The sequence below is a fragment of the Anopheles coluzzii genome, chromosome X (genome assembly GCF_943734685.1).
Source record: "Anopheles coluzzii chromosome X, AcolN3, whole genome shotgun sequence".
NCBI lineage: Eukaryota > Metazoa > Arthropoda > Insecta > Diptera > Culicidae > Anopheles > Anopheles coluzzii.
The window spans coordinates 21,615,778-21,629,021 of NC_064669.1; the positions used below are offsets into that span (position 1 = coordinate 21,615,778).

The window sequence follows — 13,244 nt, forward strand, 5'->3', positions numbered from 1 at the left end:
CCATATTGATTGGTCCGACAATCCATGTTATGGTGATCAAATTTGGAATAGTTCAACGATATGAATTGTCCTATTAAAATATGTTCAGTTAATTTTTAATGAATAGGATCTTCCCATCTTTCAAAATCGCGCAAATATTTTCTCGGGCCTGACTGCATATTGTGGCGGGTCGGACTTTGCCGACCGCTGCCGACAGCTTAATTAGTTCAAATTTTACGCGATCATCCATATCGATATTTCCTTTCCGTCGACCATTCCAAATTTGACCCAAACCCTTCAACAGCTTGCCTTTCCACCGAAGAGAACTTCGTCCAGACCACAATTTTGACTGGGGCCCCAAAGGTTAGCCGGGCACGAGTTCTTAGTTTTTGCGAGATAACATAGACACAAGCCAAATTAAAAAGCGCACACATTGACATCGGAATCGATTCTTGAATGAAACCTCAACGCCAGATAAAAAGAGCGTGCTTGGTGTCAGCCAATTTTTCTTGTTAATTTCTACGGCTACGAACCATTGTGTTGAGATCGGTTTCGGAGCCTTTTAATGTCGTATGTCCTTGTAGTTTGCGTGAGGCATCTCTTGTAACGGATTTTCGCTTTACCCAATTCGTGCGTAGCATTCAATGCATTTGATCCAACGCTTTGGGCCAACGATGATGAAATGATATTGTTTTGAGCTGTGGGCATGTATCGCAGCGTTCTGCGCTTCCAACTAAGGTAAAAATATTGCACATGTTAAAAAGGCAAATGTTTTCTGCTTCTGATAGTAAAATGCTTCTGATAAATAAAATAAATATGCTTCTAATAGGTCTGGTAGTAATAGTAAATCTGATTGTAAACATAAACTTGTAAACATAAACATAAACTGATTGTAAACACTTGTCACTTGTCACTCAAAGCGGCTGGTTGTGCTCTCTCACTCTCCTATTACCAAGTTGATTTTTTACCGCGATTTTCTTGTTGATTAAGGCTTGAATTGTTTTAGTTCGGTTAATTTACACTCGCGCGTTCACGTATCACAAATTTGTGCGGCACCTGTGAATTGTACGGTTCAACATATAAACATTGCAAACCGCCTGCGGTTGTTGTGATCACTCACTGTTCAGTCGAACTTTGGTCTATTTTGCGATGGCGTCTGTGATCTGTAAGAAATGTGAAGGTGCTATTAGCAACGATCCAATTCCGTGCTTCGGTCTTTGTGAACACTATTACCACGATAAGTGCATTGGACTTTCAATCCCGCTCCTGCGTGATTTTAAGGATTCACAAAATTTATTCTGGGCTTGCGCGGATTGTGCTCAGCGTTTGCGGGCCGTTGATACTTTACGCTTCTCGCACGGTCTTTCTCGTGACGCTGCCTACCTGTTGAAATTGTTGCAGTCCGATTTCCGCGATTCCTCACGTTCTGTGCAGGCGGCATCAGCTGGCTTGCGACTTGAACTTTCCTCTTCACTGGATTGTTTTAGAAACGAGATAGCTTTGATGAAACAGGAATCAGCATCGTCAATTCGTTCCGTGAAAGATTTCATCGACTCACTTACTGCTTCTCACTCAATGGAACGCAACTACTCACAGGCTCCACTACTCACAACGCTTGATGAAGTTAAGCATGGCATCAAGGAGCTTGATCTCATGCACCGTGAGCTTCTCACTTCCTTCAACTCACTAATGAACAAACTCAACTCTCATCTTGCCACGCATACCACTACATCGAGTGCTCACCATTCTGCGATTCCTGCTACGCACTCAACGATCACGATTCCAGTTGCGGCCTCTAAGCTCACCCATCAAGCTGTTGGTGAGAATTCTTCTAAACGTCGATTGTTGGATCGCTCTCCCGACCCATCGCCTACCAATACCGTTACACGCGCTATGCTTTCATCGGGCACAGGGTTGTCCTGCAATAATATTACGACCGTTCCTGAACGCCCACCCCGTACTTGGGTCTTTATCTCCCGTATTGCTCCTGATACTCCGATTGAAGCGATCCGCGAAATGGCCTGTTCTAACATAGGGACAGACGACATCTTGGTATATAGCCTTGTACGATGCGACCGGGATCTTTCTACGCTCTCCTACGTATCTTTTAAAATTGGTGTACCGGATTCGCACCGGGCTATTGCTTTGGCTGCTTCAACCTGGCCTCGCGGGATCTCTTTTAAGGAGTTCATCGACCTAAATCCCCGCTCCGTCAATGTTTGGCGACCCACTACTGCAGCATCCCTTGCACCTTCTGCGCCTATTAATCGTGAATCGGATCATCCTTCCTCGCCACCTTCTATCAACCACACGACACAACTGCGAAACGCTGATTTCACTATTTCGCCAGATCATGGCCCTATGAGCTTGCCTTATACGCAGTACTTTCAGCAAGCGTAAACCGGCTGATCCGGCTGAAGATTCTCATGAACTACCGACTTTACCCGAATTGATGGAAGCTAACCCTGCATCTAATACACATAATCCGTCCGACTCTCTTTCGCCGTTAATAACTTGCAGCGAGAGCACTCCCGGCGCATCTCGCTCTCTCATCCCTTCGATCGATCAACTAAACATCTACTATCAAAAAGTATGAGGATTGCGCACAAAACTAGACGAGTTACGCCTCTCTGTCTATCTGAGGTTGATATGGATGTGTTTGCATCGTGCGTTACTCACTTCATTCCTACTGGTGTATCTCGTGAAAATGTTTCTCTGCTTGATGTCGGTAAACGGTTTGCCGCATTTATCTGGCATAAAAAATATACGCGGAAGTCAATTGGACCTTCTATTTGCCAATGATGCCAATGCTATGCCTTCTTGGAGCGCTGCTCCCCCGTCATAGCTTCACCTGTTCCACTCGTCGCGCTAGACAATCATCATCCTGCTCATGAGACAAGTGTGCTCCTTACGCACTCTCGCCCTGCATCCTCTCAACGAATACCTACGGCTCGTATGTTCAATTTTAGGAAACTGGACTACCAAAAGCTTCATCATATTTTAGCCGGTACCGATTGGTGCTTTACTGATGATGACATAAATCAAGCTGTAGCAGCGTTTACTAATGTAATCACTTCCGCCTTCCCTTCCTGCTGTCCTCTCCTATCCTGTCTACCGATCCCGTCTTCGCTCCTTTGCCGTACCATAAACTCCTTCCTACTCCTTCGTGAATAATTGTATACTATAGTCAGTAAGCACTATTGCTGTAACCCAACGTGGCCGAGCAATTAATAAAATAAAAATAAATAAATAAATAAATAAATAGATAAATAAACCCCGGGAAGGGGGGGGGGAATGGGGGTATTTTCATTTCATTTTCATTTCATTTCATTTCTTTAATACAATATCTGCCATCAAGGCTAAATATAATAGACTTAAAACTAATTTAATACTAACAAATAAACAAAATGAATATTTTGGGTTGACAACACCAAATGGAAGGGGCCCCTCAATCGACGGGATCATCAACGGGGCCCCAAATGGCCGAGGCAATGGAGATTGTTCTTCGTATTATGGCTGTGTATGGCTGTATGTAGATGCAGCTGTAACGGTTTTTGGTCTTGATGTATTCGCAAAACTTGAAATAGTCGATAAAAACCATGTATAAATGAACATGGTCCATAAGTTCCTTGAGTATTTTTATACCATTCCCCCTTTCCTTCTAACTGAAACCTTTCCCATTTCCCCTTCTCTTCGGTTACAAACTTGATGTGTTCGATTAGAGCCAAGAATGAAAATTTTAGTTTTTGCATTAAAAGACACACACAATCCACTATCCCAGGCCAGGAACGTGAATACCATTTTTCGTGTGAAACAGCTGTCTGCTGTCGGCACACAATCGCAAAGCGGTAGCAGGGACCCCGTATACAAGAACAGGACGGTTGATCCCAGCCAAGAGTGCACACAATACCATCGATTTAACCATTTCTCGAATGAAACCTCAACCCACTGAAGCACCGTTGACCAAACGACCTTCCTAGGCTTTTTAAAGCAACGCGAGCTTGGTGTCAATTTTTCCTGCTAATTTCTCCGGCTACGAGCCGGTGTATTGAAATTTTGTGTAGCGGCCTTTAAATTTTTGCCTGTGTATGATGTGTGCTTGTAGCTGTTGTAACGGGTTTTCTATGGTGGTTAAACACAGCGTTCTGTTCTGTGTTCTGTGGATTGGATTTTAGCAGCAAATGTCTCCGCGTTTTTTTGGTGAGCTCGTGCACCGACCATCCACACCAAGACACCAAATGCACGGGGCCCCTTATTGACGGGGCCCTTATTGACGGGGCCCCTTATTGACGGGGCCTCCTTACCGACGGGGCCCCTTCATCGAAGAGTCCACATAATCGTTTTTTTTACTTCATAAAGATGAAAACCAAGGTTTAATAAAAGAAAGCTGCAGAAATTTGATATATTTCAATAGTATTTTCTTATTAAAACGAGAATTTGAACTTCCGCGCATTCTAAGGGTAGCTTCAAAATGGCCCTCAGCAAGGTTGATTGTGAACCAATTCGGCCCGCGAACTGAAAAGTTTGGAGACCCCTGCTCTACACCACGCTCGCTTGCTCTCATGCGTGAACGCTCGAGTATATTCCCTCCATATTAGGCCGCGGGGCCATGAGGATTCTCAGCGCTCATTTTCTCAAGCTCTCATGAGTGCTTTTGAGAAATCCTCGTTCTCAGCGTTTGTCGAATCGGAACAAAATCGGTTTTGAGAATCTTTGAGAATCTTTGAGAAAGTTGACGATGCAGCGATCGGCTAACTGAAATATGGAGAATTGTGCTATTTGTTTATCGGAAATCACTTTGGAAAAAGTATTCAATGTTTATAATTGAAAACGTTAAAAAAATATGCGATTAAAAACTGTTTTTCTATTTAAAGCTCTAAATAAAGCTTGAGTGTCTATATCAGTTTCTCAGAGTGAGAAAAACTGACGACGGCCACGGGCTTGAGTCTGAGAACAAGTTTTGAGTGCTTGAGAAACTTAAATGAGTGCTTAAGAACGTTTTCTCAGCTTGAGAAAGCCCCGTGGCCCCGCGGCCTTATGTTTTCGCAGCTCAACTAGCATAGTGAGAATGTATGTGTTTATGTGCAGCGAAATTTTTTTCTGTATCTATCTCCCCCACCCCCACACACTCACATACACTCGTCGCGCACTCTTTAAATTTTCCCGCACAGGCTACGTACAACACAATACAAAAGGTCGTTTTAACCGCACGCTCTGATCAAAGTCGCGATGATACAATCGGATCACCGACACACCAAGTAACAAATTTGATGGCGAAGAAAAAGTTTTTTTGATCAAATCGACAACACAGTGTTGATCTAACAATAGATCTGTGTGGGATAGTAAGGTAGGTGGGAGAGACAAGAGAGGAGTATAGAGAATTCAAAGAAAGGGGGGGGGGGGGCGTAGAACAACGTAAGCGTGAGTCGTTGCGTGTGTGTGTTCACTCGAGTACTAATTTTTTGATCTTTCCTGGAACCCATATGTTTTACATTTTTCTGACTCTAAGCAACCAAAGTAGCACGGAAAGTAGAAGCTACTTCACGAGCTACTCTTTTCGCTACTTTTCCGCGTTTTGAATCGCTTAGGTTCATATTTCATGCACAAAGTTTTATCCCAGCATTTTATAGGGGTTTCGTGGATTTTATCGACATGTTTAGGGAGTTGTAGTTTTGGTCTAGACTAGACTCTTTAAGCCAGATTTAGAATTGTTCGGAAGTAGGCGTTGACATGTTCGGCTATACTGTAGAGCTATCATCCTACCCTTTGGTAATCTTTCGTACCCCTTGGACTGCAGCTTGGATAAATCTTCAGTAGTAAACAAACGGGCTTCGAAAAAATATGCTAGTTTTAACTAATTTATGTATTGGGGATTGGCTTGGGGAATGATAATTTGATACTAAAAAAAAATAAGAATGAAAAACTAAATACTGTGGCACAGGGTGTAAACTAAACGAATGACAACACTACAGAATCGCCATACACGTCAACGCCTACTTCAGAACAATTCTGTATAATTTGCAAAAAAAACTCAATTTTGCAAACAGAGATACTTGTCTCACGCGACATTTCTGGTTCATCCAAATTAAACGAATCATCCTATTTTTTGAACGAGCCAGACTCATTCAAAATTCATAAAAACAAATTTGTACTCAATTAAAATAAAAATTTCATGTTTGTGTACCATAAAAATATAGGTTAGCTGGTTCAAATGAGCTGCTTTAATCCACGCAGAGTGAAATTTGAGCTACTTTTTTGTCGCACGAGACGTTGTCGCTCTATGTCGGCTTGAAAAGCTTATATCTTAACTGCCTACTATGCACTGGCATGATAGATTGGTTGTCAATTCTCTCACATATATGTATCAGCAACAGTCTCAGTGTATATAGAAGCGCTGTAAGTTATTCAACTCTTGCATACTCATCAATTTTCTAGAAGTGCTAGGCATATAATTAAAATTCTATTTTTTGTCTACAGTTACAGAAAAAGAAATTCGACAATGGCATAAAGGATTTTTAAAGGACTGCCCCAATGGTTTATTAACAGAACAGGTGAGTAATTTAATTATTGAAGTAATGGGTGCGATCGCCAATGGAAGTCGCGAAAATAAAGGACGGTTAAAAAAGACGACATCTGCTCGATTGCAGTGTTTCATTGTCAAATCAACAATTGTAGTAGACTAAGATTTTTTTGTTTTCCAATTAAATTGAGGTTTGTCTAGTATGCATTTGTGTATTTATGAATGTGTATTAATGGGTTATCTTATTCCAAATAGACAACATGTCCGTCATGGGTTCAAGCCCCGAATGGACCATGCCTCCATACGTAGTCCTTTCCCCATAAGGGCTATCCTGCAATGGTTGAAAAATATGTCGCTGAAAGAAAAGCCCACTGGTGGTAGAGGCAGTATTTGACCAGCGACGATTATTTTGCCAAAGAAGAAGAGGAAGGAGAAGAATAAATGATTTTTGAATGAAATGTTGTACAAAACTGTAACCGTTACGCAGCCAATTGCCCACTTTCTTCATCCGGCATTACAACTACTGCGCGATCTTGGCCTGTTGCAAGAGTGTCCAAAACTATACCACCAGACACCATTGTAACCCACCATCTTAAACCTAAGGTGGAGAATGAAGCTTCTACCCGCTGCGCAAAGCGATCGAAAACTTCTCAACCTCTCGCTCAATGTAGCTAGAGAGGAAGAATCAATAATGATAAAGCGTACTGAAAGGATGGGGAAGAGGAGAAGAAGGAGAGAGAGAACGTGATTGTAAACTATGTCTCGGCCATTATCATTTTTGCGCCAACACGGTCGCCTTTTTGTCAGAAAGAGATAAACACATCCCGCTGCGTAAAGCGGTCGAAAACTTCTCAACCTATCGCTCAATGTAGCTACTCGCTGCGCAAATTCGAGCAGTTTTCTGCGTAGTTTTTTGCATCGTTTTGCGTCAAAAAATACGCAAAAAATACGCTAGACTTCAGCCAAAACTACGATAGCAAACGTATTTCTTGCACTTTTTAGGTGCGGAACAAGCGCCATCTGTTGAAGAAATGGATGAACTATTTCAGACGGCGGAGAAAAACAACGGCCGAAAAATTCAAAAATATTGGCGCCCATTCCTTCCTCCTCCTCTTCCTCTTACTCCCTCTCCCGTCCCTGTCTTGCCTTATACTTGCGCTTCTTATACTTATATTCTCAGTTGCAAATCGGCTCTGTTCAAGCACAGACGTACTTCCAGATAGCTCCGAATAACAAAACTAATACGTACAAACGCACAAAATCACAAAGTATACGAAGGTACGCACATACTCTTCTCTCGCAATGGGAGCAAGAGGAAGAAGGGGCAGAAAGCCCAAAGCACCACCAAGACAACTACACATAGACAAAACCGATACGCGCAGTCGTTCGGATCTATCCGAAAACAGTTTCGCTCTGCTTAGCGACAACGAAGAAGAGCCACCTAATCAGCAGAGTAAGAGATCTCAGCCAGTGACCAACACTAATACGTCAAATACACCAAGCAGTGATACCGGTAAACTACCACCAATAGTGGTTAAAAGTTCATCAGTGGGTTTTGTACACAAAGCCGTAATAGCAGCAGGAGTAGTACGTTACAACACGAAAGCAACGTATAACGGCACGATCGTTCAGGTCACCAATACAAGTGATTTTAGATCAGTAGTAAATCACTTCAAAAAAAACAAATATCCCTTTTCACACGTACCAACTGGAAGAGGACAAAACGACTAAAATCGTTCTTTATGGTTTACATGAACTACCAGATGAAGAAGTAGAAACCCTGTTAAAAGAGGAAAACCTAGTTCCTAAAAGTGTAAAAAAGCTTGCACTAAGACAAAAACGCTATGACGAACACGCAGTATACCTAATCCACTTTAGTGTGGGTAGCGTGTCTATGCAACTACTACGAACTATCACCGCTCTAGACCACTGTGTGGGGATATTATTCCAAAAAAGCCGGACCCATGCAATGCAAAAGGTGTCAACTATACGGTCACGGAGCAATGAACTGCAACCGCGTAGAAAGATGTAATAAATGCGCCGATGAACACGCATCATCGGTATGTCCTCTTACCGCGGGGACATCGTCGAGTGACGGTAAAGTACCAGAACATAAACTGAAATGTGCCAATTGCGAAGGAAACCACACAGCGGGTTATATGGACTGCCCAAAACGTCCCGTCGTAGCAAAACGCATTACAAACACTACGAAAGGCTATCGACCGAACTTAGGAGACTTTCCTACACTTCCTCAACCTAAACCGATACCGGGTTGGAAAGTAAATTCACGAGTAGACAAACCTACGCAACACACATCTAATTCGATACCAACGCGCATAGGTCAGGGTGAAAGATTTAAGGCTCATGAGGAGCTGTTTAGCGCAGAACAAATAATTCCCATTGTTCAGGAAGTATTCATAAAGCTGGAGCAATGCAGAAGCAAACAAGACCAGATAACAGCAATCTTCCAAGTGGTTGCCAAGTTTTGTTTTCCGTGATGGATTTCCAAGGTAATGTACGAGTTTCATACTGGAATGCCAACGGCATTGCCAATAAAAAAAACAGAGTTGTCCCATTTTTTAAATGAAAACAACATCAGCATCATGATGGTAGTGGAAACGTTCCTAAAACCGGTGCACGTGTTTAACATGCCAGGATACAATAGCTATAGACTAGATAGATTATCGGGCCCCAAAGGAGGAGTGATGGTTCTTGTTAGTAAAACAATTAAACACCAGTTGATAAAACACTTAAACCTTTCAATAATTGAAACAATAGGAGTTAAAATTTTCACGGAGCAAAATAATTTAACATTTATCACTGCATATCATCCCGGCTCGAATATTAATATGCAGGCATTCAAAAATGACATTATAAAACTAACGTCAAGAAAAGATAATTTTTTCATCTGTGGTGATCTTAATGCTCGCCACAAAATGTGGAATTGTGCTTCTCGTAATCAAGCAGGAAAAATCCTTTTTGAGGAATCACAAAGAGGTCAATTTTCTATTTATTACCCGAATAAACCAACTTACGTCCCTAGAGATCCCTCTAGAAAGTCATCAATACTTGACCTAGCTTTAACTAATAACCTTAACCTTTTTTCTCAGTTAAAAACAATCACAGCGCTAACTTCTGATCATCTACCGATTTCCTTTACAATTTACAATTCTAGAGCAAATATAATCCCTGAGTATAAAATCCCTGACTATAGCAAGGCAGATTGGAACAATTTTAAATCCCTTGTTAATCAATCTATTGACTTAACCTCAACGCATTTATGTAATATTCATAATGTGTCTCAAATCGATGAAATGATTAAAAAATTTACTTCAAACATAAACAGAGCACATGACAGAGCCATACCAACAATGATTCAAGGTAAATTTAACATTATACTACCTGATCGTATAAAAACCTTGATAAAACTTAGAAATAAATTTAGAAAAAAATGGCAAAGACACAGATTAGATCCTTCATACCAAAACAATTATTATTTTCTTAAACAGAAAATTGAATACTTAATAACCCTGGAACGGAATAAGGCATGGGCTAATACATTAGAAAGTATAAATCCCCGTCATAATAACACGAATCGCTTCTGGAAGCTCGTAGGCACTATAAAAAACCAACTAAGAAATATTCCTATACTCAAAAACCACAACCATTATTTACTTACGACTAAAGAAAAATGTGAAGCTCTTAAAAATCATTTTCAAAATGCGCATAATATAACACATCATAATGTTAGTCCCATTGAAAGTAGGATAGTTAACAAAAATGAAAAATATTTGACTTCCAATATGAGAAAACAACCACATTCATCTGAACTTATTAAACCAAGCAAGCTTACGAGATTAATTAAAAACTTAATAAATAAAAAATCAACTGGTTGTGATAGAGTCAACAACAAAACCATTAAGCATCTCCCGAGAAAAGCCATAGTCTATCTAGTTCTTATTTTTAACGCATGTCTACAACTAGGATATTTTCCTTCTGAATGGAAAATTGCTAAAATAATTGCTATTCCTAAACCTGGTAAAGACCATACGAATCCTGAAAGCTACAGACCAATCAGTCTTCTAAGTTGTTTGGGAAAACTTTTGGAAAAACTGATTGCTATCAGAATTCGCAAACATGTCGATAACAATAATATTATACCTGAATCTCAATTTGGGTTTCAGCCTGCTAGAAGTACAACACATCAGATCCATCGATTAAAAAATAGCATTGTTGAAAATAGGGAATTAAAAAAATCTACTGGTTTAGTGCTTTTCGACAATGAAAAGGCTTTTGATTCGATATGGCACCAGGGACTACTTTTCAAACTTAATAAGTTTAATTTTCCTCCTTACATAACAAACATAGTAAGATCATTTTTGAATAACCGGAAAAACTCTGTACACATTGGAAAATCCAAATCGAAACCATACCATAATGTAGCTGGTGTACCACAAGGAAGCGTGCTGTCTCCTCTGTTATTCAATATTTACATAGCAGATATACCAAACACAAGATATTGTTCTAATTTCCTTTATGCTGATGATTTCGCTATCTCGTCCTCAGCGAAAAATCCTAAAACAATCATTAGACGCTTAAACATCGCACTAGAGGCGTATGCTAAATATTGTATAAACTGGAAGCTCAAAACCAATAGTACCAAGTCAGAAGCAATCTTTTTTACAAGGAATACGTGTATGAGAAGACTTCCCCAAAGAGATCTAGTGATGAGACAAGAAAACATACCATGGAAAAGGAAAATAAAATACCTGGGTATTCACTTTGAACAACGTGTTACATTCAAGACACAAACTGAGAATACCCTTATAAAATTAGACAAAATGGTTAAAACTATGTATCCCTTCTTAAACCGGAAATCTAAATTGAATTTAAAAAACAAATTACTTATTTATAAGGCATTTTTTCGGCCAGTAATGACATATGCTGCATCAGCCTGGAAGGGAATTGCTCAGTCTCATTATAAAAAGTTACAAATTAAGCAAAACAAAATCCTTAAAATGATTATTAATGTCCATCCATGGTTTAACACAAGAGAGCTTCATAGGATTACAAATATGGCTACAATTAAAGAATACGTTGAAAGAATCTATAGAAAATATCACGATAGTTGTGAATCGAGCGAAATTCCCATATTAAATCAATTGGTAGCTTAGCATATAATTTAGCTAAATTTTAGGCTTAGTTATAGGTTATGGTCTTGTTTGTAATATATAATGTAAAGTTAGTTAGTGTAGTTTGCTTAACTAGGTTAGTTAGTTTAGTTAGCATATTTAGATAGGATAGTTTCTAAAACAAAATTTGTGGGTTTTTTTTTGTAAATTTTTCCCACGTTACTACTCAACATCAGAACAAAATCGAAAAATCCAGCAATTGCTACACAGAAAACATTAATGAGGAAAGCTTAAGAGTCGAACTCATTATCGCAAGGAAAACTTGTAAAACATAATTACATTTAATGCTTCGAATTCAAATAAACTACTACTACTACTACTACTACTATACTTATATTCTTATATTCTTATATTCTTATTCTTATACCCGTGCCTTTCACCGTCAGCTGATTGTGTGTATGCGTTGGTGTATATGTACATTGCGATTGTGTATTGTATTTGGTGGGTATAGCATTTATTTATTGTGTGTGACCTTGACGATGCGGCAGAAGCTGGTTCATTTTGGGATTTAAAGTATTATCGGTGTATGAATGGTTTATGAATGGTTTCGTGCCGCTGCTGATGAGGCCATTTAATGCCCGTGCCAATCGAGGGTGAAGAAGCCAATTTCAAACAAGCGTATGAGAACGCCTAACACTAATCTATTTTTTTTTTTTATTTGAACATGTTTGATGCTTCAACGACCTTCTAAGCATCGTGTAGCACGATGTATAGTGGCAATGTTTTTTTTTTTTTTTAATGTGCCAAAATCTGTCTCGAGTTTTCGGGTCGCGACACACACACAATGCGGGGAAAGTGACCGTCCACTCTATCATGCCGCGATCCCCCTCCCCTCCCGGTGCTTTGGATGAGGATGCGCTACAAGTTAAGCCAGCAATTCTACCGATAAGTTAGCGGAAATCGATCGTGCGTGTACGCGCGTTCGGGGGTGCGTTCTCGCATACGCGCGTGCATGCGTGCGTGCGTGCGCGTGTGTGTGTGTGCGTGCGGGAACCCCAAAACTGTTTGATTCTGATGCGTGCATTGTCACCGGCTGCGTCTACACACTCCATGCATTCTCAGAAAACGCACTGTACGCCACCCGATCGATTACCGCTACCTAGGAGACAATACAACCATTTAATTGGCACCACCATCTTTGCGACCGGTTCTGCTGTTGAGGGTATTAAAAAGACAAACGATCGAAGCAAACGTGCGTGTGATATGTAGCACATTTATTTTCATTTCAGCTAACGGACGCAAGTGGGAACAACATTTTGAATTGAATCCATACAAAAGAGAATTCTGGTTTGGTTTATTACGGTGCGCGTATGATACTGCACCTGTCCGTCCAGAATCTGGTGGCTTGTTGGTTTTGAGTCGGTATCATGACGCCGTGCGACCGGCACTGCCTTGGAATGGGTTCGGATCGGTAGGTTCATGTTTTGGTCGAGTGCATTCCGTGCATTTGTCGCGCCACAGCGGTAGACCCGGCAGCACCAAGTCAAAACAAAAACCTTCCCCGGGTGTGAACTGCTATGCTAAGTTCTTATTATTATTATTATTATCATTAT

General features: G+C 40.5%; 1 protein-coding gene across 3 annotated transcripts in view; it reads left to right on the forward strand.

The window, feature by feature from the left end:
* LOC120948954 (frequenin-1) overlaps positions 1 to 13,244 on the forward strand; it is a 152,908-nt gene that overhangs the window by 46,938 nt on the left and 92,726 nt on the right. For all 3 annotated transcript variants that reach the window (XM_040365860.2, XM_040365841.2, XM_040365852.2), the window contains exon 3: positions 6,457 to 6,530. In XM_040365860.2, the coding sequence (XP_040221794.1) occupies positions 6,457 to 6,530 (74 nt within the window). The remainder of the gene's footprint in view (positions 1 to 6,456; positions 6,531 to 13,244) is intronic.